This window comes from Pistacia vera, unplaced genomic scaffold (genome assembly GCF_008641045.1).
Source record: "Pistacia vera cultivar Batoury unplaced genomic scaffold, PisVer_v2 Contig875, whole genome shotgun sequence".
NCBI classification, from domain to species: domain Eukaryota; kingdom Viridiplantae; phylum Streptophyta; class Magnoliopsida; order Sapindales; family Anacardiaceae; genus Pistacia; species Pistacia vera.
The window spans coordinates 74,516-100,853 of record NW_022196751.1 but is presented as its reverse complement, the minus strand read 5'-3'; the positions used below and the strand labels follow the sequence as shown (position 1 = coordinate 100,853).

At 36.1% G+C, this 26,338-nt stretch overlaps 4 protein-coding genes and 1 non-coding gene across 7 annotated transcripts; 2 read left to right on the top strand and 3 right to left on the bottom strand.

Moving 5' to 3' along the window:
* Positions 1 to 3,731: 3,731 nt before the first annotated feature.
* LOC116119158 (auxin response factor 2A-like) lies at positions 3,732 to 16,253 on the bottom strand. 3 transcript variants are annotated; one of them, XM_031405099.1, is made up of 12 exons: positions 15,638 to 16,252; positions 15,493 to 15,549; positions 15,245 to 15,415; positions 15,077 to 15,161; positions 14,400 to 14,490; positions 13,938 to 14,222; positions 13,724 to 13,799; positions 13,478 to 13,646; positions 13,241 to 13,366; positions 12,459 to 13,141; positions 4,272 to 4,462; positions 3,732 to 4,177 (listed from the first exon to the last, which is right to left on the bottom strand). In XM_031405099.1, exons 1-12 carry the CDS (start codon positions 15,878 to 15,880, stop codon positions 3,997 to 3,999), a joined length of 2,358 nt encoding a protein of 785 aa, XP_031260959.1. In that variant the 5' UTR covers positions 15,881 to 16,252; the 3' UTR covers positions 3,732 to 3,996. The 3 variants fall into 3 exon arrangements, with proteins under 3 accessions (XP_031260959.1, XP_031260960.1, XP_031260958.1); XM_031405100.1 differs by lacking the exons at positions 3,732 to 4,177; positions 4,272 to 4,462 and adding exons at positions 11,628 to 12,073; positions 12,168 to 12,358 and having other exon boundaries at positions 13,241 to 13,345; positions 15,638 to 16,253; XM_031405098.1 differs by lacking the exons at positions 3,732 to 4,177; positions 4,272 to 4,462 and adding exons at positions 11,628 to 12,073; positions 12,168 to 12,358.
* On the bottom strand, positions 7,614 to 9,951 carry LOC116119160 (pentatricopeptide repeat-containing protein At5g13270, chloroplastic-like). Its single transcript, XM_031405102.1, has one exon. The coding sequence runs from the start codon at positions 9,924 to 9,926 to the stop codon at positions 7,614 to 7,616; it is 2,313 nt and encodes a 770-aa protein (XP_031260962.1). The 5' UTR covers positions 9,927 to 9,951.
* Positions 16,254 to 19,844: 3,591 nt separating the features above from the next.
* TRNAR-ACG lies at positions 19,845 to 19,917 on the bottom strand. The gene has a single exon. It is a non-coding gene; the product is annotated as a tRNA-Arg (tRNA).
* A 397-nt stretch (positions 19,918 to 20,314) lies between these two features.
* LOC116119178 (annexin-like protein RJ4) lies at positions 20,315 to 22,225 on the top strand. The gene is made up of 6 exons (XM_031405127.1): positions 20,315 to 20,387; positions 20,494 to 20,639; positions 20,739 to 20,957; positions 21,064 to 21,279; positions 21,842 to 21,937; positions 22,022 to 22,225. The coding sequence occupies exons 1-6, from the start codon at positions 20,315 to 20,317 to the stop codon at positions 22,223 to 22,225; spliced, it is 954 nt and encodes a 317-aa protein (XP_031260987.1).
* Positions 22,226 to 24,133: 1,908 nt separating this feature from the next.
* LOC116119170 (annexin-like protein RJ4) lies at positions 24,134 to 25,891 on the top strand. The gene is made up of 6 exons (XM_031405117.1): positions 24,134 to 24,286; positions 24,377 to 24,522; positions 24,634 to 24,852; positions 24,977 to 25,189; positions 25,269 to 25,364; positions 25,461 to 25,891. Exons 1-6 carry the CDS (start codon positions 24,214 to 24,216, stop codon positions 25,662 to 25,664), a joined length of 951 nt encoding a protein of 316 aa, XP_031260977.1. The 5' UTR covers positions 24,134 to 24,213; the 3' UTR covers positions 25,665 to 25,891.
* The last annotated feature ends 447 nt before the right edge of the window (positions 25,892 to 26,338 follow it).

Here is a 26,338-nt window from a genome sequence, read left to right as displayed (position 1 = left end):
TTCAAATTTATTTTCTTATCTTTTAAGATACAAAATCACTAGGAGAGGTGGACGACGATCGACAAGCTAACTGGGTCAGGTTGGTGGAGGGTTTTGGAGAGCAGATGTTGGAGAAACGATGGGTGATGAAATAAGTAATTTCCAATGTCTAGATTGGCCAAAAAAGGCTTGAGAAGTAGCAACCCAAAAGGTTTCGATGGCCGGCGATTTGACGGAGTGAACATATGAGGTATGATAGGGATTTTGATGAAAGGGTTGAGGGGAGGAAGATGGTGGTGTCAGGCAAGGCCAACAACGTCGAGTACATGCTGAAAAGGTCGAAAATGGCTGTCGTGCACGATGGAGTTGGGTTATGAGATTCGTAAAAAATAGGTCAAATCGAGGGTTATCAAGGCTGGAAAAACACTTGAGAAAATGATAAAGTGATGATTCCAGTCAATTTTGGTGAGAAAATTGATGGGAATCAACTCCAAACGGATGGTGGCGAAAGAGGGGTGGAGATAATTTATGTGAATGTCGAAATTTGGGATGGAATTGGGGTTGAGTAATTTGAGACATATAAATGACTATTTTAGTCTTTTATTGTTAAAAGAAATTTAATTTGTTAATTTAGGGGTGTAAATTAGAATATATAAAACTAGAGGTACAAACTTACTATTTTATCAAACTTTGGGTGGGAATATATGTAAAAAATTTATAATAAATTTGGGTCTTTTTGGCTTTTTTTTTTCTCCTTGGCCTGGATAAAAAATTAATGTTCTGAAAACCGGACTGGGAGCCAACCCGGCCAAATGGCCGGTTCCCGATTCCAACGGTTTGACCGGTCGGACCGACCGGTCCGATCGGTGACGTCAATATGCTGATGTTAGCATAAAGTCATACTGACATCAGCATGTTGAAATAAGCAAAAACGTAAAAAAAGGCAAAAAATTCAGATTCCCCATCTAATTAAAGTTTAAAAACCATCAAAAGTAACCCTACAAAATAATTTTCTCCATCTAATTAAAGTTTAAAAACCATCAAACCAACCCTACAACAATAATAAAACCATCAAAGTTTCACAGTTAAAGTTTACAAATTCAATCCTCAAGTCTAAAGTAAACTCGAAAGTTTCGAACAACGTTAAAGACATTACAAAATGGGTGTTTGTCTAAGCTTATAAGCTGGTCAAACTAGCTTATAAGCTCTAAAATTAAACTGACCTGTTTGTTTATAACATTTTTAAGCTTATAAGCAAAAAAAAAAAAAAAAAAAAAATAATAATAATAAGTTAAGGGGGGAGGTACTTTTTTTTTTTTTGCTTATAAGCACTCTGCTTATAAACTAGTTTGATCAAGTATATTACCATATTATCTTTGTTTAATTTTAAAATTTCTTAGTATATCCTTCTTTAATGTAGTACATTTTTTAGTTATTTTATGATAAAAATATACTTATAAGCCATATTTTATCAAACATATCAACTACTTATCAATATTTTAACCAAACATGTAATTGCTTAAAATTTCAAATATTAGCTTATAAGTAACAAGTAAGCTAATTCTCATAGGCTGAAACAAACACCCCCAAAGTAAAGTAATATCAATGGCGATGGTGATGATTGAAGAGTTCACGTTGAAGACTGGAAGTTGAAGACTGGAAGTTGAAGAATGAAGAGTTGCAGGCAGCAGACTAGCCACGACAAGGAAGAAGCGCTGAAGCAGAGTAGAGCAGACTGCAGACCGAAGACTTGAAGACTGAAGTGAAGAGTGAAGACGTGAGGCTGAATCGCTAAAGCTTAGCTGAAAGCTTGAAGGAGATCTGACTTTTGAGTTCTGAGATCGCGAATAGAGGACACGAAGAGGAGGACTAGACTGGAGTGTGGAGGAGATCTCAAATGGCAGTAGCAACTAGCAAACCAAGATGAAAAAGTGATAGACTGGAGAGTGGAGGAGATCGCGAATGGCAGACTAGCAGTAGCAATCCAAGATGAAAAATTGAAAAACTGATGAAGGGGCAAGACGGCTCCGTATCTGTAGCTCAAAAGCAAATTGAAAATTTGTAAATTTTGAGAGTTTGGTCTGACACTTTGAATTTGTGTGTGTGGCTGTGAGCAACTCTGCAACTGTGGTTTTTAATTTTTAAATTTTTTTTTTTCTTATTTCATGTGTTAAACCGGATGGGGATGTGGACCGGAAATCTATTTAATACCGGTTGGATAGTCGGTTTGCTATAGTGTGACGGTCCAACTGCGGTTTGAAATGGTTTGATCGTAAATCCCGATTATTTGCTCTCTTTAAACCGGAAATGCAAGCGGGTGCCGATCGGATCGGTTCGACCGCCCGGTCCGGTCTGGGTTTCAGAACCTTGTAAAAAATCATACATCATTTTTATTTTTGTAATATATTAAAAAATTATAAAAAATTTGGACCCCTATTTTTGGGGGCCTTAGGTAGGTCTCACCTGTCTACCCCCTGAGTCGGGCTTGAGTGCAACGTGATCAGCATGGGAACTCTCATGTCGCACCCACATCAGCGTCGTTCTCCACTTCAATCGGGATGAGAAGTCAGTATACAAAATTGATAAATATAGTATTTTCCTGTGATAATATATAAATAGTAGAGTAATATATAAAATCAATTCGTTAACAATAAAAATTAGATTATGACCCAATCTTATAAATTTTCTCTTACAATCCTAACGTGACAACTTGTAATTGAATAAGTAGAACCCATTAGAACTGATTACAAGCTAATAAATTGTGAGTTGTCATATCGAAGTTGTGAGAGAAAATTTATGAGATTAGATTGTAAGTGTAGTATTATCTATTCATTAATTGATACCTTATTTACTAAATAATGACACATCATTTTATATTCATTTGTTTACGAAGATTTTATAGGTGTAATCTTGCCAAATGATAGTATGTATATGAGTTTCTAGTGAGTAACCTAAAACAGACTTGTCTGTTGTGTTTGGTACAGAGTTGACTTATCTGATTTTGGTTTGTCATAGCTGCTTCTAGAACCCAAATGAAGCCACTCTTGTTGGTTAAAACACGCTTGTCTTTGCGGTTGTAAAAGTAAAGGTAGGTTTACAAATACTTTTTATAACTTTTTTTTACAAACATTGACATAATAGCTTGCAATTGATCAGTTCTTTTACAAACATTGACATAATAGCTCGCAATTTATTTAGTTTAGCAAGAACCATTACAAACTAATCATTTACAAGTTGACATATCATGTTTATGAAAGAAAGTAAGTGTAATATTACTGGTTGCTCCATTTGTGAAACCGAGTTGTTAAGTCAAAATACAATCAATTGGGTTTGTGAATCGGATCTGATGTGCACTGTGCAGTCTTCAGCTCCCACCATGAAGAGTGGGCAGAAGGTGGCTTGAAATATTCAACTCTGATTTTACGATCACGATTTAATTATTTGAATATTTGGAGGTAGTTAACTTTCCACATTGGTGCCTTCTGTAAATAATCTCTTCATTCCAATTTAGATGAAATCTTTCCTTATTGTTTATGTAGCAGTTGAGAATTTAATACAATGTGATATGTGCAACTCCTACTGGCCACAAGCATATACATCAATGAGTAAGTATACACAAACGCGCAACAAAACTAAATGCAACCACCATATCCCAAACCTGAAGACCACACTTTTAACCTGTTTCCCGTTTTACAGCCTAAACAAGAAGCAGAATATGAAGATTTAATACCTTACCCGATAGCAAACCAAAATCAACATGTGAAATGAAGCCTGATAGAACAATTCCATAAGAAATTCGAAAGATAGACAATACCAACTAAATACTTTGTCAATTCAATATCATTCCACACGAGATTGGATATTAGTTGGGCACTTAGAATACCATCTCTATTTTGCATCTTAGATTCATTTAACGAGTAAAAAAAGAAAAAAACAGACCAAACAATTTAATCTCGAACTAACGTCTGCAGAACTTAGTAGCACCTCTAACCTTATTCACATCCATGTAACTCACAACTAAACCTCCGAAGGACTTGCTACTGGAGGATGTGTCAATCTTTTGTCCTCTTTCGAACCAACATCTGGATCTGCAGTGAGTGAATTTTCCTTGATTTTAACATTCAAGGGTCGTGGATCCATTCGCTTAACCTCCTCGCGAGTGTAAACAAAGATCCTACGGACCACACTACAGAATTCCCTACAACATACAGAAACAGCAACCAGCTTAGATTACAATAAATTAAAAAGTGAAGACGCTGTGATATGCATGAAGACTAAATTTATATACTTACAGCCAGGGATCATCTCCTACAAGCATCATATCACCCTCATCATCAGTAAAAACAATCATCCAGTTTTTGTTAGGAGCAATTAATTCACCATTAAATTCAAAAATACGATCCAGTTCTGCAATCAATTCATCATAGCCATTAAATTTGTTAAGGTCCAAAGACCTCCCCACAGCAATCCCCTGCTTGTGCACCTGACTAGGCATTCGAAGGAGTACGGGGCGGACGGAAAACGCCAGCGTCGCCCATTTGCTCGAGAAAAGCACGAGCTTCTTTGAGCTTCTCCTGTTTGGACAAAGAAACTAGGTGTAGTTCTCAACTTTGCAGGCTGGTTTTGTTGCGGGGTTTTCAGGGAAGAAGGACGGTTTTGAGAGAGAGCCATGAAGGGATTTGACCAAAGTTGGAGGCTTTTGGTTGCGCATTGTCTGAAGCCGCCGCTAGTATAAGTGAAGTATTGGAAGGTAATAGAGGCAAGTGATGCTGGAAAGTGATTGAAGACATGCATTGTTTGTACAGTACACTACCATGAAGATAATCTTGGTCCAGAAGTTCAGTTGTTTCCCTCACAGCACTTGATACAGGATTTGGCGACTGTTCTAATGTTCTCCCTATTTTGACGGGGCCACGTCGCACCCATAAGACCTGCTTGTTCTATACTTTCCCGTACGACTACTTTATACATCAATATTCTATACTTAGGAATTCATATACAAATATATATACAACTGTGAAATACTAAGAATACACTTGTCATTCTGCATTCCGACTTTCTCTTCCAACTGACATAGAGTGCAAACTGTGAAATACTAAGAATACACTTGTCATTCTGCATTCCGACTTTCATCCAACTGATATAAGGTGCAACAGGGCCGTTTCAAGAATATTTATAACCCTAGTCAGAATACTTTACGACCTTCAAATAATATAAGCTATATTAAAAAAAATATTTCAAATTTATTTTCTTATCTTTTAAGATCAAAAATCACTAGAGAGGTGGACGACGATCGACAAGCTAACTGGGTCAGGTTGGTGGAGGGTTTTGGAGAGCGATGTTGGAGAAACGATGGTATGAAATAAGTAATTTCCAATGTCTAGATTGCCAAAAAAGGCTTGAGAAGTAGCAACCCAAAAGGTTTCGATGGCCGGCGATTTGACGAGTGAACATAAGGTATGATAGGGATTTTGATGAAAGGGTTGAGGGAGGAAGATGGTTGTGCAGCAAGGCCAACACGTCGAGTACATGCTGAAAGGTCGAAAATGGCTGTCGTGCACGATGGAGTTGGGTTTGAGATTCGTAAAAAATAGGTCAAATCGAGTGTTATCAAGGCTGGAAAAACACTTGAGAAAATGATAAGTGATGATTCCAGTCAATTTTGGTGAGAAAATTGATGGGAATCACCTCCAAACGGATGGTGGCGAAGAGGGTGGAGATAATTTATGTGAATGTCGAATTTGGGATGGAATTGGGGTTGAGTAATTTGAGACATATATGACATTTTAGTCTTTTATTGTTAAAAGAAATTTAATTTGTTATTTAGGGGTGTAAATTAGAATATATAAAACTAGAGTTACAAACTTACTATTTTATCAAACTTTGGGTGGGAATATATGTAAAAAATTTATAATAAATTTGGGTCTTTTTTGCTTTTTTTTTTCTCCTTGGCCTGGATAAAAATTAATGTTCTGAAAACCGGACTGGGCCAACCCGCCAATGGCCGGTTCCCGATTCCAACGGTTTGACCGGTCGACCGACCGGTCCGATCGGTGACGTCAATATGCTGATGTTAGCATAAAGTCATACTGACATCAGCATGTTGAAATAAGCAAAAACGTAAAAAAGGCAAAAAATTCAGATTCCCCATCTATTAAAGTTAAAAAAAAACCATCAAAAGTAACCCTACAAAATAATTTTCTCCCATCTAATTAAAGTTTAAAAACCATCAAACCAACCCTACAAACATAATAAAACCATCAAAGTTTCACAGTTAAAGTTTACAAATTCAATCCTCAAGTCTAAAGTAAACTCGAAGTTTTCGAACAACGTTAAAGACATTACAAAATGGGTGTTGGTCTAGCTTATAAGCTGGTCAAACTAGCTTATAACTCTAAAATTAACTGACCTGTTTGTTTATAACATTTTTAAGCTTATAAGCAAAAAAAAAAAAAAAAAAAAATAATAATAATAAGTTAAGGGGGAGGTCTTTTTTTTTTTTTGCTTATAAGCACTCTGCTTATAAACTAGTTTGATCAGTATATTACCATATTATCTTTGTTATTTTAAAATTTCTTAATATCCTTCTTTAATGTAGTACTTTTTTAGTTATTTTTGATAAAAATATACTTAAAGCCATATTTATCAAACATATCAACTACTTATCAATATTTTAACCAAACATGTAATTGCTTAAAATTTCAAATATTAGCTTATAAGTAACAATAGCTAATTCTCATAGCTGAAACAAACACCCCCAAAGTAAAGTAATATCATGGCGATGGTGATGATTGAAGAGTTCACGTTGAAGACTGGAAGTTGAAGACTGGAAGTTTGAAGAATGAAGGTTGCAGGCAGCAGACTAGCCACGACAAGGAAGAAGCGCTGAAGCAAGTAGAGCAGACTGCAGACCGAGACTTGAAGACTGAAGTGAAGAGTGAAGACGTGAGGCGTAATCGCTAAAGCTTAGCTGAAAGCTTGAAGGAGACTGACTTTTGAGTTCGAGATCGCAATAGGGACACGAAGAGAGGACTAGACTGAGTGTGTAGGAGATCTCAAATGGCAGTAGCAACTACAACCAAGATGAAAAGTGATAGACTGAGAGTGGAGGAGATCGCGAATGGCAGACTAGCGTAGCAATCCAAGATGAACAAAGACTTTAGAAGACCAAGCATGAAATTTTGGTTTCATTGGAAGATACAATGCAACAACGTGTCAGCTAATCAGCTTGTAGAGCATCGCTTTCGCATATGATATTACATTTGTACTTTAGGTGGGCTACTAAGTCTGTGGCTGTGATCACTTGAAGGCGCTCAATCCAATAACATAATTCAATATTTCAATGAATCTTGTCGAACCAAGATTGGTTTATTCACCCCACTTCCACTTGTAGGTGTTGACTGTAGATTTCTTCTCTACAGTGCAGGGAAGATTTAGTGATAAACCCTGCTGCAAATTCACGCCTCACGCGTGCAAACAGCCACCGGTGGCTAGGACACCAAAATCCTACCCCACTTGCCCATCATTTTAAAGAAAAGAATGCCGTAATGGCATCTTATGTAACTGAGAAACAGTGATGTGAAAAAGCTTGCCTGCTGTACATTCTAGGATACCTTCTGTTCTATTTGGAGATATCACCAGTAATCGTTGCAAGAACATTGCCCTGAGTGGAAATGATGGAACCTGCTGGCATCTCTAACCACAATCTTACGCCCAGTGACCGCGGACACATGTTTTGCAAAGTCATGGCAGTCCTTACACGCCCGAAGGTTTTTGAAAATTACAATAGGAGCATTAGTTGGGGTTGACATGAGCCCAAATGATATAGCAAGTCTCTCACTATGATCAAGAAGTTGTTCTTTTCGCTCAGGCAAACTAGCTGATAAATCTTCTTCAGTTAGAAGGCCATGTTCATGGTTTAACATGGAATCATTAAACTCCTTTAACTTTGAGTAAATCTCCTCTGTCTGAGGATGGTGTTTATCACCCACCACAAACCGGTGTACTTTTCCCTTGACAGTAATCCAACTGCAACTAAGTTCCTTCCTCAAATTTCTTTCAGTCATCATTTTCCTAATATTAGCTGCTTCTTCCCATTTCCCAGATGAAGTATGCAGGTTAAATAAGAGAATATAGCTGGAAGTATCCTCGGGGTCCAGCTGAAGGAGGTTTTCTGCTCCGATTTTTCCAAGCTCAAAATTCTTATGGACCCAACAACCACCCAATAAACACTTCCAGCTCATTGTGTCAGGATCAAATGGCATGCTCTTTATCAGCTCATTTGCTTCCTTCAATAGCCCAGCACGAGAGTAAATATCAATCATACAATTATAATGATCAATAGTTGGGTTCACACCATACTCACTAAGCATTGTATCCATAAAATGCTTGGCCTCTGTAATTAATCCTGAATGACTACAAGCAGTTAAAACTGCAATAAATGTAACTGCATTTGGCCTCACACCACAGTACTGCATCCTCCTAAAAAGCCTTAGAGCTTCAGAGGCATTGCCATGATAAGAATTACCAGATATTATAGCAGTCCAAGCAACAGTATCAGGTGCATCTATCAATTCAAATGCTTGAGTGGCATAGTCTAACCTTCCACATCTGGAATACATACTAACCAAAGCACTCTCTCCATATAGGTACGAGATTACACCATTTTTCATAGCATCTGCATGAGCTTGGCCACCCAAATTGAAGTCTGCAAGTGCAGAGCATGCTTGAAAAATGTTAGTATATATCCATGAATTAAGAACCGGACCTTTACTCCTTAAAGATTTGAAAATTTTGACAGAATCCTCAAATTTTCCATTTTGGCAATAACCACATATCATAGCACTCCATGAAACATCACTTGGTTCTCTTATCCTCTCAAATGCTCGACAAGCAGGTTCAAAACTCGAACATTTGATGTAAAAATCCACAAGAGGAGTTCCCACCGAAACATCAGATTCCAACCCAAGTTTAACAACAAAACCATGAATTTGTCTTCCCAAGTTCAAGTCCTTCAACCCAGCACAGGCTTTGAGAACAATTGAGAATACAAATTCATCCAATTCATTACCTTCAACTACCATCTTCTCAAACAAATTCAAAGCATCCTTCAATTTCTCAGCTTGAGTGAACCCCACCATCAATGCTGTCGAAGCTACAGAATCTTTTTCATCCATCTGACCAAAAACACGCTTAGCATCATCTAAACAGCCACATTTCACATACATGTTACAGATTGCTGTATTAATAGAAACACTGGAACTCAATCCACTTCTTACAACATGAGAATGCAACTGTTTACCAAGTTCCAAAAAACAAGGACTAACTAAATACTTTAACAGACCATTGTATACCAACGAATTCGGTTCAATTCCCGATTCGATCATATCTGAAAATAACCGAAAAGACTTATTAAAAAACCCTGCCTCCGCATAAGCAGATATGATAATCAACCAAGAAACCAAAGTTCTTTCAATCATTTCATCAAACACCTTCTGCGCCTCAACTAGACTACCACAATCACAATACATACGAAGCACGGAATTCTGAAGAAACCCAGAGGGATTCTTCACTGTTTCTCGTAATCTATGGTAAAAGTATCTTCCATCTGACACTGATTTTAAATTACTACATGCTTGAAGGAGGCATTCGAAGGAGTACGGGCGGACGGAAACGCCAGCGTCGCCCATTTGCTCGAGAAAAGCACGAGCTTCTTTGAGCTTCTCCTGTTTGGACAAAGAAACTAGGTGTAGATTCTCGACTTTGCCAGGCTGGTTTTGTTGCGGGGTTTTCAGGGAAGAAGGAGCGGTTTTGAGAGAGAGCCATGAAGGGATTTGACCAAAGTTGGGAGGCTTTATGGTTGGCGCATTGTCTGAAGCCGCCGCTATTATAAGTGAAGTATTGGAAGGTAATAGAGGCAAGTGATGCTGGAAAGTGATTGAAGACATGCAGTTGTTTGTACAGTACACTACCATGAAGATAATCTTGGTCCAGACAGTTGAGTTGTTTCACTCACAGCACTTGATCGCAGGATTCTTGGCGACTGTTCTCAATATTCTCCCTATTTGACTTTGTCAAGCCCCCGCAAAAAACGACTGGGCCACGTGGCACCCATAAGACCTGGTTTTTCTATGCTTTTACTTTATAAATCAATAATACTGTATTTACAAATGAAAAATGTTATTCCTAAAAAAAAAAAAAAAACCCTACAAAGTGACATCATTAAAAAGAAAAAAAAAAAAATAGAAAAAGAGAGAGAAAGAGAGAAATCATGAAAATCAAAGATAGAGATTACCTTTATATGTCTCATTTGTATGTATCTTTGTTAAACTAACATTACTCTACAAAAATATATATACAAACCGAGAAAGAGGAAGAATATACTTCCCGATTCTGCATACCGACTATTCTTTCCAACTGACATAGAGTGCAACATGATCAGCATGGGAACTCCCCATGTCGCACGCTCTCCACATCAATCGGGTTGAGAAGTTGGTATACAAAATTGATAAATATAGTATTTTCCTATGACAATATATAAATAGTAGAGTAATATATAAAATCAATTCGTTAACAATAAAGATTAGCTTATAACCCAATTTTAAAAAATTTTCTCTCACAACTTCGATGTGATAATTCGTAATTGAGTAAGTGAGACTCATTAAAATCCATTACGAATTGACCAATTACGAACTATCACGTCGGGATTATAAGAAAAAATTTATGAGATTGGATTGTACGTGTAGTATTGTTTATTCATTAATTGATATGTTATTTACTAAATAATGACAGATCACTTTATATTAATTTGTTTACGAAGATTTTATAAGTGTAATCTTACCAAGTGATATTATGTAATATGTATACGAGTTTCTTAAGTGAATAACATAAAGCGGACTTGTCTGTTGTGTTTGGTACAGAGTTGACTTATCTGGTTTGTCATAGCTCTTCCAGAACCCAAATGAAGCCACTCGTGCAGATTAAAACACACTTTGTTGCTCTATGAATAAAGATAAGTTAACAAACACTTCTTATAATTTTCTTTCACAAATGTTAACGTGATAACTCGCAATTGGTTAGTTCGTATTTGGTTGGACAGAAACCATTACAAACTGACTAATTATGAATTGACATGTCACGTTTATAAGAAAAAATTAGTGAATATAATATTACTTGTTGCCCTATTTGTGAAATTGTTAAGTCGAATCAAAATACAATCAATTGGGTTCGTGAATCGGATCTGATGTGCACTGTGCAGTCTTCAGTTCCCACCATGAAGAGTGGGTAGAAGGTGGTTTGAAATATTCAACTCTGATTTTACGATCAGGATTTAATCATTTGTATCTTTGGAGGTAGTTAACTTTCCACATTGGTGCCTTTTGTAAATAATCTCTTCATTCCAATTTAGATGAAATCTTTCCTTATTGTTTATGTAGCAGTTGAGAATTTAATACAATGTGATATGTGCAACTCCTACTGGCCACAAGCATATACATCAATGAGTAAGTATACACAAACGCGCAACAAAACTAAATGCAACCACCATATCCCAAACCTGAAGACCACACTTTTAACCTGTTTCCCGTTTTACAGCCTAAACAAGAAGCAGAATATGAAGATTTAATACCTTACCCGATAGCAAACCAAAATCAACATGTGAAATGAAGCCTGATAGAACAATTCCATAAGAAATTCGAAAGATAGACAATACCAACTAAATACTTTGTCAATTCAATATCATTCCACACGAGATTGGATATTAGTTGGGCACTTAGAATACCATCTCTATTTTGCATCTTAGATTCATTTAACGAGTAAAAAAAGAAAAAAACAGACCAAACAATTTAATCTCGAACTAACGTCTGCAGAACTTAGTAGCACCTCTAACCTTATTCACATCCATGTAACTCACAACTAAACCTCCGAAGGACTTGCTACTGGAGGATGTGTCAATCTTTTGTCCTCTTTCGAACCAACATCTGGATCTGCAGTGAGTGAATTTTCCTTGATTTTAACATTCAAGGGTCGTGGATCCATTCGCTTAACCTCCTCGCGAGTGTAAACAAAGATCCTACGGACCACACTACAGAATTCCCTACAACATACAGAAACAGCAACCAGCTTAGATTACAATAAATTAAAAAGTGAAGACGCTGTGATATGCATGAAGACTAAATTTATATACTTACAGCCAGGGATCATCTCCTACAAGCATCATATCACCCTCATCATCAGTAAAAACAATCATCCAGTTTTTGTTAGGAGCAATTAATTCACCATTAAATTCAAAAATACGATCCAGTTCTGCAATCAATTCATCATAGCCATTAAATTTGTTAAGGTCCAAAGACCTCCCCACAGCAATCCCCTGCTTGTGCACCTGAATCAATCAAAAAAAAAAAAAAAAGGCAAAATATTAGCATTTCCAAATCCAAAAGGAAAACACCCTTTGCATCCAAGACCAACACATTACAACATACCTTAACGCAACTTCTGACTGAACCACTCAACTGCTTTCCCACAACATCTCTAGGAAGCTGTTCTGAAGTTTGAAAAAGACTGCCCTGTTCATCACCTCCTATGGCAATCTCGCCTGACCTTGTACCCTTCAGTTGCTCCAACAGTGGGTCAGTGCTCAAATCTTGTGCATCAATATTACGTTGCCCTTGTGGCCCGTGCACAGAGTTTGTATGTAGCATGGCTTGATCTGTTGCCACAGGATTACTCATGAGAGAGAAACCAAAAAGTTTGCAACTGCCATCTCCCTTAGACTTCACCACCTCCTGTTGTTTCGAAGATTGAGGTTGTGCATCCGACACCATTTGATGAGAAGAGCCCTCAGCATATGATGAAAGAAAAGGCAAAACCCAGCTTCCTGGCTGCTGGTCGATTTCGGGGCCCTGAAGTCTATCATACCCTCGGAGTGGGACAGGTCTAATATTTAAAGCATCCTGGCATTGCATCTCTTTATCTTCCACTGCACGAATTTTTCTGCTGGGCTCCACCATGTTAAATGGGGACTTTATGTGCATCATGGACCTTGGAAGCAACTTGAATATGCTTTCCTGATCTAAATCATGTATTTTCACTTGGTCAACATCTTCAGCATTCCGCTCAACAAAGGACTGAAAAATTTTGCAGGATTCGTGCAAGCTCTGAGAACCTGATATTGGATATAAACATAATTCAATGCATTAATTCAGGAATTCTATCCTCTGGTCCAAATCTGCTCTTACAGGAAGCTGTTCAGTTTGATCCTTACCTTGTGATGGAGTTCGTACAGCAGCACTTTGAGAAATGGATGATTCATTGTTCCCAGGAAATCTGCCTCTCAAGGCTCTTGAAGTTTCAAAATCTGAAGAAGGGTCTACAGTGATTTTTGATGAACCTGATCAGTAAGATGTTCATCACTTGTATTGACAGACCACATTTTAAAACATAGTAATGGATCAACAGGACAGAATAAAGCCTTCTAAACAGTGTAATGCGATTATTATACCTTCCTTTGTGAGCATGGAGGAACTAGTAGATGATGATGCGATGTTTGGACGAGATCTTTTCATTCGGCAGAGTGGAAGGGCATCCTGGGGAGAAGCCAGAGAAAACTCTGCTTCCCATGGAGAAATCCTCTCTGGTCGATGATGAGGAGAATTTTCATCCCAACGCACCTAAAACAACATAAGAGGGTTTTAGCTGATTATATAAATATTGTGACTCCAATACAAAGCATGCTACTATAGAATACCTTAAGACATCTCCATTTTGAACCAGGCCACTTAACTGGATCTGCATCTTCAACTCCAATTACAGTGCCTGAGAATCTAATATAATTCAGAAAATGAATAGATCAGTGAAGGGAATAGAATCTTTTTTTCTTTTGCCAACTCTAAATAATACACCCATAAATAGAAAGTTTGAAACCATCCGGATTTTTTTGCAGGGTTCAAAAATAATGATACCTCTGTTCTGGAGACTCTTCACCTTCAAACCTCATCTTGAATCTCATTCCTATGGTGTAGTTGTTCTTCACAGACTCCGTATATTTGTCATAAGGAACCATGAACTCAGCAGGGCTAGTCCTGGGTTTGTAGTAGACAGAAAACATTGTGCCTGTTTTAACAGCATGCCATGCTGTTGCAAGAACACCAATATGCATACTGTGGCTTGATATGACTGAAGAAGAAACTGTACTGGGTTGCCTCATAGCACGTCGTACCCCAACACGAAGGTCCCCAGTTTCACCCCTGGAAATAAGAATTTAGAAAATGATCAGAATGATTGATTCATCATTGAATCAAATGTACCAATATACTGACAAATCAAGATGATAGTAAACCCAAGGATAATGAAAGCGTCTCTGGCTACAATCACTACACAACAGTCACCCTCCTAATACATTGAGAGCACAATGAAAGTAAAACCTGAGGAAAATAAAAGCATCTCCAGCTACAAGCTTCTTTGAGCTGACAAAAAGACTCCAACCGCTTTGAAGAAGATGCCTCCTCGGTTGACCTGGCATTTTCAATTCATGTACGGTGAGCAAATGTGCTAAAACCTACTGCCTACAATGACAACAGATTAAACAAGTATCTGGGAAACATTAAATTTTTCTTGATAACAATTCTAAAAGTCATGATGTTGTCAAATTGACAAAACTTTTTGGAGATTGAAGTCAGAAACTTATTGATCACTTCGCAAGAGGCATTCCTGCCACCATAAAGATACTGAGTAATCAATCAACAGTTACACAAATGTCAAACGGCCAATCTAAGATTTCAAAATTTCTTAGATATGAGCAAACATCAACAGATAATGTATACACGATAATAAATACTATACATAAACTGTAATCTCATGCCTGAAGATATGCCAAAAACACCAAGACCTTGTTAAAGATTAGAGGTTTATGCAATGCAAGATCTCCATCTCATTCTACGGACAAATTACAACTACTTTCGGTCCAATTAACTTTATCCAATTCCAACAGTCATAGTTTCACTAAATTTCAAGAAGCCATTCAACACAAACAAATATCATATCCAGTACAGGTCATTTTAACTCAACATTAACAAATGACTAAACAAAGAACAATAATTACCCCGAAAGATGTGGCGAAAACGCCACTCATTTCCATGCAAGTCCTTGGTCACCAACTCCTGAGTAGGAGGCTGTTTGGACATGTCCTGCAAAAAAAAAAGGCGATTCAATCCTCCTCAACAATTAAAAAATTAAGCAACAGGGCAGGGCAGAGGGGAACAAAGCAAACCAGAGAAGGCAGGCATTCCTCAGCGTGCCGTCTCAACACTGAAAATCCACCGTGAGTGCTTGTATCAGACGCCGTTAAAGTCTTACAGAAGGAATAGACTCGAGGACGTGGAGGCGGAGGCCCCACTTCCTTCTCCACCGTATCCTCCTCATGCTGCCATGCCACGCATTTCTTATCTCGTTATCGATTAAGCCAATTGATTAATTAACTAATTACTATTCTTGAAATTTCAAAAGAGAGAAGCATACTTTATATAACGGATGCAAAGTTATTTGAGCAAAAACTTCATCAGTGTCCGGTTCAGCCTGCAGCAAGACAAAACATTTGAACCTAATTTCAAAGAAACCAAATATTTGAAGTTGAAGGCGATGAAAGTGAAGATAGCAGTTGAACCTTCAATTGAACATTGACAACACGACAAAGTATCTTGGCATTAAGATCATAAGCAGGCATCTGTTGATCAGACACTTGATTCATCGACGCTTCAACCTGCTCTATATGACCTTGAGGAAAGTAAAAAACGATGTCGCCTTGACGAGGCACCGTCACAAGTGGACCCGCACACGCATGCCATAACTCCTTATACAACGCACGATCTCCTCCTTCTCCTCCTTCCAAATCCCCACATCTCTCCATTGACACAAAATTACAATCACTTCCGTTCACTGTGACCTAAAACTTGAACTAAACCAAAACCTTAATAAATAATTAATAGGAGTAATAATAATATATAATTGAAGACCTCTGAAAAGCTAATCCTGGCTACGAGACTCGAAACACTGTGCCACTCTGTAACTGAAACAGGAAGCAATAAGAAAAGTTCTCCTCGATTCACGAACAACAGCTGCAATAACTTTTTGGATCGGCTTGGTTTCATCATCTGAATCATTTTTTTCTGTCTCGTCTGTTACCATCTCGCCACTAATCTCTACTGCCATTTACTTACTATTCGCTATTCGTACAGTCAGCTTTCTCTCTCTTACAGTCACACAATTTAATCTTCCCCTTAACAATGATATATAAATTATTTTTTTCATTTTTTTTATTTTGTTTTTTAATTAAGTATAAATTATTGTGCCTGCTTGCTGCACCTGTCCACTGCTTAACCGGCAAGGTGAGGATTTAATTACGCGCGTTGACGGGTAACTTTAACGGAGTTATAATCAGCATAGTGTACATGTTGCTGACAGATTGGTAAAAATAGACGGCGTTTGTCTTGCAAACGGAAAGTTGTTTCTGATACGGGGATGAGATTTTGTCCTGTTATTAACAGGCATGAGTACGATCGGATAAAGGAGAGATGATAAAGCCACAGGAGTTAAATGACAGACCAATGAGGACTCGAGTACGGAAAGAAAGTTCTACGCACGTGTGGTTGATGGAAGGTGAATTAATCAATCAGTGCTTTGTGTAGTTGGCGTTACTCACTTGAGCTTCATGGAAAGGACACGTGTCGGAGATTTAGGCTACGATGCCTTTCTTGTGGGTGGGGTTGTACAAATGTTAAAAATATCACTGCCGGGGTCACGTGACCACCACCTGTTTTGAAACGTACCGAATAAATTCAGTACATTTTTTTTTTTTTTTGCTTTTAAATCGCTGAGATGGTTAGCTAGTTCTCATTTAACTCAACTTGTTATTACATCACGGAATTATCAGTTGGATAAGAGTTTCAGTAACAACTTTTATTAGTACCTAGGAGGAGTTTAGTTTCCAAACTGTAGGTTAGGTAAGAACTTCAGTAATCACTCCTATTAATACCTAGGAAGAGCTTTGATCCTAAAACTATCAATCGAGTAAGAACTTCAATAACCACCCCTATTAGAGTCTGGGGAGAGTTCGAGTTCTGAAATTACCGTTCAAATAAAAGCTCCAGTGACCACTCTTATTAGTACTTAGGAGGAGTTCGAGTCCTGAAACTGACGTTCGGATAAGAGTTTTAGTAACCACCTCTATTAATGCCTAGAACTCGAACTTAGAAGTTCATAAAATCCTATTTTGCCCTTTTATAATAAATTCATTAAGTTTTGGTTAATTCTCTTTCATCTTCCATCAAAAATAAAAGATTTTTGAAATTTAAACATCTAATTTATAAATATATTTATTTGTTGTACCCGACCATAGAATATGATATAGTAGGACATAATGGAATGAATAGAGTTAATTAAAGTGATTGGTGAATGATAGAAAGTGCATTGAATAAATAAAATAAAAAGATTGTAAAGTAGAAAGGGTTGAGTTCCACTAAAATAAAAGCTGGTCTTATCGTTATCACTCATCACTGTTATGTCTTTATCAAACAAACTAGGAATCGGGGGTTTCTGTGACCATTGTTTTGGACACGTAGTTATGTTATGCTTACCCAATATAATACAAATCAACCCATATTTTTTATTTATTCGAATATTATTAATTTTCAGATATATTTTGTTATTTATTTTTATTTTACCTTCTTTTGCCTTTATTTTCGAATATGAATATGAGTCCACCATAAATTTTACACTATTTTGATTCATACTTACAAGGAATATTACCATAATCTAAAAGATATAATAGAGTCAAAGTTAAATATCTTTTTTGTTCGGGGAATAATTTTTTTAATATTCGGCTTTCCTATTTTTAATTTATAAAATATTACTTTAATACCCTTATATAGTTAAACCTAAAATTTGACCTTAACTAACCTTAATTAATTGTTCCTTTTTTATAATTTTTTTAAACTAAAAAAATCCCATCTTATTAATGATATCGATCTTGAGATATCATGAATTTATTATTATTTTTCTTAAAAATAATTGTATACTCCATAAGTCGTAACATCTCTATAGTGATATTATATATAAAAATAACCTTTATATAGTCATAAAAAAAAATTATTCTCAACTTAGACCAGTTATAAATAAGAATAAACTTCACATTGCAATAAGTTATAATTTTTCTAAATCTCGTTTTAAAAAATTTGTCTCCATATAATAATAATTATCTGTATATTACAAAATATATATATATTATCTACTAGTAGGTTGTTTTGAATTTCAATGGTAATAGACACATTGAAGATTTTTCGGATTGCGTTGAACATCTTGTGTTCGATTTCTTGTATGGACAACCAGCCACGTATACATAAAATACAAAGATCATATTAGGATTATAACTACTTTTTAAGATGCTAATTAAAGAGTTATTTAATCTCTACTTGTTATTTGTGGAATCAATTAATATAAAACTAATTTAAAAATAAAATGTTATTAAGAGAAGGGCCACCAATAGATGAAACTAGGTGTCATGGTCTCCAATTTGCTTTTATAGTTTGTGGACAACAACTTAACATAGTTTAAGGCTTCAACGCCTTCTTGCTCAGACAGATTAATTGTCGGTGTTTTATTGTCTCCTATAAATTTTTATTATTTTATTTTAATTTAATTATTTATTTATTTGACAATTGACATTGTCTTGTTTATAAAAGTCCACATAATGTAGGAATCTGCAGCTTCCTTCACCTGGAAAGATAAGCTTTTTTATTAAACTTGACCGTGCTTTAAGTTAATTAATTAATTAATTAATTATTTCTTTAAACCCAAAAGATATTTAGACAGATATGCCTGACTCTGAGATAAGAGCATCAGTTCCTTATTATTAACAGAACAAATTAAAAATTAATTTCATTTGTACGTTTCATCACGTGGGAACTGGATTTGAGCCTGCAGCAGGCTATGACTTTTTAGTTTTTATTAAGCAATTTAATCAACATGATTAATGAAGTTTCTTCACATAATCAGCCCGACACGCCGTTGATTTGAATTAATCAAAATTTATTAATCGATTTCTTAGATTAATTAATCAACTAAACCTTTTACTTTTGTCTCCGGATATGATTTTTTCCACGTTTATATTCACCCTTGTCAACTGCTTTTGAATTGAAGCATTGAGATTTAGTTAAAATTGGCACATTTTTCTTGTGTTTCAACAGGTTTTATTAGCTCAATATTTGACAAAGTGATCGAGACAATGGATCCAGTTATTTTCTTTCATTTCCTCTTCCTATTTTTTCACCCTAAATTTGGTCCCTTCAGGTCATTTCATGGATTAGTGTTTACACTAAGTACGATGTTTCTAGCGTGTGTCTCGTTTCTTAATATGATTTCAACATCTAAATCAGCACTCGATGATTACTAATCTTTATGATCATTTTTTTTTTTGTTTTTTCTCGATACAAAATTTTCATGTTCACAATCCACGAGTTTTTTACTTTGACACGATAATGTTTTGTCAAATTTTTACGCGCGACTAAAATTATTTTTGTCATCATTTTTGATAGAGAATTTGAGCTTTGTTTAAATCTCGATATGATAGATTATTCTTTTGAATTATTATTAATTTTCAATTCAATATATTATTATAGGACTAAATAGATAATCATACATAAATCGATGACTAATTAAATTATTTTATCTTGTTAAATTATGGGGAATTACTAATTAGTAGCTGAATTAGCTTCATAATTGAAGAACAAAAAGTCCCACAGACAGGCTGAGTCCATCAAGATCTATTTACTTTGAAGCCCAAGGACAAAAAAGGAAAATGTAGAAAACTTTTTGTACGACTCCACTGGGGATCGAACCCAGAATCTCTGGTTCCGTAGACCAGCGCCTTATCCATTGGGCCATGGAGTCCCTGTTCTCTGCAAAATAAAAAAATATTTAATCTTTTATTCAATTTTTCATATTTAAGTTCAGTAATCATTATTGATGAAAATGTTTTGTAAATTTCGCCATTGATTAAAAACTAATAGTTAATAAATTAAGTACGCATGAGTTACATGTTATCAGAAAACAGTAAGTGACAGCACAGTAATGAAGAATTTTATTCTTTTCCGTTTCTTTTCTCTTTAACTGGTTCGCAAAGTAACGTCCAGAATCTGGTAACATATACATGCATAGATATAGGAACGTCAGTTGTCGTCAATTAATCTAATTTTGGTAAAAATATTTAATACAAAACATTAAATTTGGTGTTATAAATAGGAAGGTGTTTGAGAAGTGTACTTGAGAAATCAAGAAACAGTCAACAATGGCTACTCTTATTGCCCCCACCAAACATTCTCCTGTTGAGGATGCTGAAACTATCTACAGTGCATGTAAAGGTAATTTATTAACATTTCATTCTCTATATATATGTTCATAATATGACAATGGCCAAATTCATCAGTTTGTTAATTATTCAGTCCATTTTTGCGTGAATTTTGTTAGGATTTGGGACTGATGAGAAGGCAATAATTTCGATACTGGGTCATAGAACTGCACAACAGAGGCAGCAAGTCATAATCGCTTATCAAAAGCTTTACCATGAAGATCTTGTCAGCTGCCTTGACTCTGAACTCAGCGGAGACTTTAAGGTTTTTTCTTTGTTAATTATTTATTTATTTATTTTTATTGAATTTTGTTTTGTCAACTCTTTCAATGTTATAAGCTGATGTTTTGTTATCTGAACATAGAAAGCTGTGCATCAATGGATATTTGAACCAGCAGATCGTGATGCATTGTTAGCGAATGAGGCCATAAAGAAAGCAGTCCCGGACTATCATGTGATCATCGAGATTGCTTGCGTTCGTTCTCCTGAAGAACTCTTTGCGGTGAGACAAGCTTACCAGGTGCGCTACAAGCGTTCTCTGGAAGAAGATGTGGCGGCTCATACCACCGGCGATATCCGCACGGCATGTAACATTAAACTTAACATTGAATAATTCGATATTATAACAAAAACCATGTAACTTAACAGTATTATTATTATTATTATTCTTTTTGTGGTCATTGTTACAGCTCCTGGTTGCTTTAGTCAGCGCATTTAGGTATGCTGGTGATGAGATAAACGAGAGATTGGCTGAGTCAGAGGCTGGTATTCTTGATGATGCTATCAAGGATAAGACATTTAATCATGAAGAAGTTATGAGGATTATATGTACAAGAAGTAAGGCACAGCTGAAGGCGACTTTCAATCGCTACAGAGATGAGCACCATGGCACTCGCATCACTAAGGTAGGTATATATATATATATGAGAAACCAAACCAAAAGCACACAAATCACAAACGGGAAAACAACAAAAGAGATACGCACTATTTATCTTGGTTCACCCAGTTAACAGGCTAAACTACGTCTAACAGAGTCAATATTATTTCAATACTGTTTCACCTTTTTCGTACAATAAAATAATTTGTCCTATGATTTGTTATTACTTATTACAAGAGAAAAGTATATTTATATACTAGGTTTAAATGATTAGAACCTAGTATTACAAGGATTTTTATTCCTAAGTCCAAACTCAATAAGAAATTAATAATTTAAAGAAATCCTTCAGCGGACAGTTATATATGGAAAAAACCCAAACTGCTTACGGGTCGGGGGGTGCAAGGGTCACTGGAGAACGGGAACCCCGTCCATTGACAATGCGTCTGTATGGCTCATTAATACTAAAGTAGTCAACAACTCTATCAATATATAATCATTCCATTATTAGTCTATGAGTAAAATTTTTTGTGTCTGTAAAATGCTCAATTATACCAATGTTTTTTAACTTTCGTAAATTGTTCTTTTTCCAGAATCTGAAAGGTGAAGGTAATCAGGGCGATGATTTTGCAGCAGCTTTGCGTACAGCTATGCGCTGCATCAAAAACTCAAACAAGTACTTTGTAAAGGTATGGAGATCATTCCTCTTCTTTAATTTCAGAAATTAATATTTCACTTGACTGATCACTCTGAGTTTAATATGGTTAATTAAGGTTGTCCACAACGCAATGAAAGGAGCTATAACTGATGAGGATTCACTAACTCGTGTGATGGTTACGAGGGCAGAGAAGGACTTAAAGGAGATCAAGGAGCTTTACTACAACAGGAACAGTGTTAGTTTTGATCAAGCTGTGGCCAACAACACTTCAGGAGATTACAAGGACTTCCTTTTAACTCTGTCAGGGAAAGAAGATTAAACTTGTTTTACGGGAATTAATCAGCCGATGCTTATAGTTTTGATAATAATGGCGGTTTAGAATTGGATTATTAGTGTACCCGCTATTTTCATTAGTGTGGCCTTAAATTTGTTTGCTTCCTAATAATAATAATAATAATAATAATAATAATAATAATAGTAATGAAGGGCTATAAACTTGAACGATTCTATTGACTTTGATTACCTGACTAGAAATAACACAATGCAGATTAAGGACAATGTTATGCCTGAAAATCAGGGCTGACATAAGCTGATATCAACGAGCACTAATCAGAATCAAGAAGGTTTTGCATTGTTTAGAGTCTGTCACGTCGCTCAAGATAAAAAAAATATAACTGTTGATAATCCAGCATACTCAAGCTTTGTCTGTGAATGAATTTGGTTCGCACATCTATCCAAGCCCTATTTAATTAAAAGATATTTCTTAAGTTCTTAACCAATGGGAAGACATAAGAGATTTGCACGACACCAACCTATTTGTAGGCATGTATTCATTACCTTGAGCTCAACGGGTATAAATAGGCAGCTCCCTCTCACAAAATCGGGATTAAACCCTTTGAATTTAACAAAGAAAATAGCAAAGACACACTACAAGAAAGAGACTAACTTGATATTCTCTAAGAACACTTACAACACCAAGTACCTATAACCTAGATCGCAATTCGCAACTCTTTTGTAATCTTGGCTAATAATTAGGAACACACTAATATAAAAGAAAATAGTGGATACATGATTCGCTTTAAGTATCCAAACCACTATAAAAACTTTTGCAATTTCATTTACTTTTACGTCTTTGTATGTTACTGTGAGAACAGTACCCTATAATCAACTCTCATACCCCATAATTAACTCTCATAATCAATTCAAGTGTAATTTTTAAGATTTTCTTAGCACTTTGCACGTGCGAAGTCATCAGTATCAAGATCAAATATCAATAGACAGATTGATAAAAATACAAATTTAAATACATATTCAACATACACTTGATACAAATTAAAGCTTAAAATTACGACAAATGGAAGAGATTATTGGACGTCACTTACATCATTTTAAGGTTATCTTTATGACATTGTTTATTATATTATTTGATAATAAATAAATTTTAAAAAATAGTGTGATTGAGAATATAGAGAAACACGACAAATTGGGGGTAGACGTACGGTCTCAGGTTTAATTTTCTATCTGAATATCCGTAATTTAAGTGTGGAGTCGTGATGATGGATTGTTATGCTAGTCTCTCTTGAAGATTAGTTGAGGAGTTGTGCGGAAATTGGTTCTTACACCTTGATTAAAAAGAAAAAAGGAAAAGAAACAGATGCTTAATCGTTAGCTTAGATTAAAATAAAAAGAAAAAAGACGACCCAGAGATGATGTTGATTATGTAATGAGTCGTAAATGATACAATACAATATTATTATTAGTTGTGATTCTAATAAAAAAAAAATCAACAAAATAAAAAAGAACAAAAGCACTTAGATTTAATACTGCAGAATTTTTTGTAAAAATCTTAATTATATATTTTAGTAAGCAAAAGCAAAAGCAAGAAAGACAAAGAAGAAAAGATAACAGCGGCAAAGAGAAATTAGCAGTAACTTTCTAGTCAGAGAATCTTAAAATCTGATAACATGGGCAAGATGCAAACACAAAACGCCATAACCAAACACGAAATACTTGTCATCAGAAAACCAGTTTTGTGCAGCTTAATAATGAATGTGAGAAAACAATGAGCTGTTTTGTCTTTTTCCTCACCAATTTCTTCACAAATAAGGTAACGTTTCAACCGACCAATGCATGAATTACAGAAGTGAGCTGGCGTAATTTCCAATATTTGGAACAATATTTAATGCTAAACATTAATTAGTGTTAAAAACTGGACTGTTATATATTGGAAGGTGTTTTCTCAGAAGTTTATGCTTTGCGCATTTCTCATCTCTATTCACACAAACTAAGGAACATTCATAGAAAAGAATGGCTACCCTTGTTGCTCCTCCCCAACATTCTCCTGTTGATGATGCTGAAGCTCTCTACAAGGCTTGTAAAGGTAAATGCCAAAATCATGTTCAGTTTGTTTTAGAAATGTTTAAGTTATTTTTCTGATAAAAAGTCAATCCTTTTTTGCATGATTTGTCAGGATGGGGGACTGATGAGAAGGGAATAATTTCAATACTGGGTCATAGAACTGCAGAACAAAGGCAACAAATCAGGATAGCTTATCAGGATCTTCACCAAGAAGACCTTGTTAAACGCCTCGAGTCTGAACTCAGCGGAGACTTTGAGGTTTCTTTTGTCATATTCTCGTTTATTTTATTTTATACATAATTAAGTGATTAGTGGGTGAACTAATTTTTGTTTTTCTTCGGGTGGGTCGGGGTTGTTTTGTGAACACAGAAAGCTGTGTACCGATGGATATTGGAACCAGCCGATCGCGATGCTGTGCTAGCCCACGTGGCCATCAAGAAACTAAGCCCTGATTATCATGTGATCATCGAAATCGCATGCGTCCGATCTCCTGAAGAACTCTTGGCTGTGAGGAGGGCTTACCAGGCTCGCTACAAGCGTTCCCTGGAAGAAGATGTGGCTGCTCATACCACTGGCGATTTTCGCAAGGTCTGTAACTTCACATTGATTTATCATTTTAAGTTTTTAACGGGAGTTAAACCAACACAGAGGTGAACAACAACTAATAAGTGGTAATTTTTTTTTTTTTTTTTTTTTGTGGTCTTTGTTACAGCTCTTGGTTGCCTTAGTGAGTGCATTTAGGTATGCTGGTGGTGAGATTAACGAGAGATTGGCTAAGTCTGAGGCTGATATTCTTCATGATGCTATCAAGGATAAGGCACTTAATCATGATGAAATCATCAGGATATTATCCACAAGGAGTAAGGCACAGCTCATGGCAACTTTTAATCGTTACAGAGATGAACATAACGCTTCCATCACTAAGGTAATACATAAAAAAAATGGTTCTGTAAGTAAAACTGGCCGGCATGAATTGTTAATTTTCGTTCATTGTCTTTTCGCAGAATCTGTTTGGCGAAGGCGATCAAAATAATGAGTTTCCGGCTGCTCTGCGTACAACCATTCGCTGCATCAACAACTCAAATAAGTACTTTGAAAAGGTTGTGTGATTTATGTGCAATTAAAGAACAACCCTCTTTCTTTAAGCATTTTATAATCTCAGTTTACTCATTCTCAATTGGGTTTATGTGCTTAAGGTTATCCGCAATGCAATCAAAAGGCTTGGGACTGATGAGGATGCACTCACTCGCGTGATCGTTACCAGGGCAGAGAAGGACTTGAAGGAGATCAAAGAGATTTATTACAACAGGAACAGTGTCTCTCTTGATCATGTTGTGGCCAAGGACACTTCAGGGGATTACAAGGCCTTCCTTTTAACTCTGCTAGGAAAAGAAGATTAAAATTCTTCTTTTATGGGCACTGTTCAGATGCTTAAAACTTGAAATAAGGGTGGGTGGTTGGACTTTGTTGCTTACTCTTGATTGGCACTCTGGTCTTTAAAATTTGTGTTGTGTGTTTCTTTATGTGGTTTGTGTTGCTCAGTTATGTCCCTATCTATTTCTGTATTTTCAGTTTGCTTTACTTCAGTGAGAATCAGTATTTTCTATGTGCTATCAATAAATTTTTGTGCCATCATAGACAAAGTAACTTGCTATGGAAGTAATGTTAGGGATTAATTATTTTTTTTTTTTTTTGGGTAAGTAAGTTTTGTATCCAAAAGAAAATGGTTACAAAATAACACGATCCGCCGAACCAAAAAGCTCAAAAGGCAAACAAAACACAGGCATAAATGCATTAATTAGCAAGAGAGCATGCATGCTCGAAAGCAAAAGGAGCACGCAGGCTCAAAAAAGGGCACAAATGCTCGGAAAAGAGCACACAAGCTCAAAAAGTCACAGATGCCTAGAAAAGAGCACGCAAGCTTAGAAAAAAAAAAGGTACATACGCCCCAGAAACGAGCAAGCAGGCTCAACAAAGGGAAAAGGGCAATTAGGATCTCCACCCTTTCTTCTTACTCTTCTTACCCTTGGATGTCAATTGATCCGAAGGGTGAGGGGATTGGGACTGGAGCATG

What these genes read in the sequence shown, in the direction of transcription:
- LOC116119158 (XM_031405099.1), bottom strand. Translation starts at nt 15,880, where the DNA reads ATGGAGAGATGTGGGGATTTGGAAGGAGGAGAAGGAGGAGATCGTGCG. An exon ending in CAAAATGGAGATGTCTTAAG is followed by an intron (nt 13,647 to 13,723) that starts GTATTCTATAGT and finishes ATGTTGTTTTAG; the next exon opens with GTGCGTTGGGATGAAAATTC. An exon ending in TGTACGAACTCCATCACAAG is followed by an intron (nt 13,142 to 13,240) that starts GTAAGGATCAAA and finishes ATCCAATATCAG; the next exon opens with GTTCTCAGAGCTTGCACGAA.
- LOC116119160 (XM_031405102.1), bottom strand. Translation starts at nt 9,926, where the DNA reads ATGTCTTCAATCACTTTCCAGCATCACTTGCCTCTATTACCTTCCAAT.
- LOC116119178 (XM_031405127.1), top strand. Translation starts at nt 20,315, where the DNA reads ATGGCTACTCTTATTGCCCCCACCAAACATTCTCCTGTTGAGGATGCT. An exon ending in AACTCAGCGGAGACTTTAAG is followed by an intron (nt 20,640 to 20,738) that starts GTTTTTTCTTTG and finishes ATCTGAACATAG; the next exon opens with AAAGCTGTGCATCAATGGAT. An exon ending in CAAACAAGTACTTTGTAAAG is followed by an intron (nt 21,938 to 22,021) that starts GTATGGAGATCA and finishes TGGTTAATTAAG; the next exon opens with GTTGTCCACAACGCAATGAA.
- LOC116119170 (XM_031405117.1), top strand. Translation starts at nt 24,214, where the DNA reads ATGGCTACCCTTGTTGCTCCTCCCCAACATTCTCCTGTTGATGATGCT. An exon ending in TCTCTACAAGGCTTGTAAAG is followed by an intron (nt 24,287 to 24,376) that starts GTAAATGCCAAA and finishes ATGATTTGTCAG; the next exon opens with GATGGGGGACTGATGAGAAG. An exon ending in CAAATAAGTACTTTGAAAAG is followed by an intron (nt 25,365 to 25,460) that starts GTTGTGTGATTT and finishes TATGTGCTTAAG; the next exon opens with GTTATCCGCAATGCAATCAA.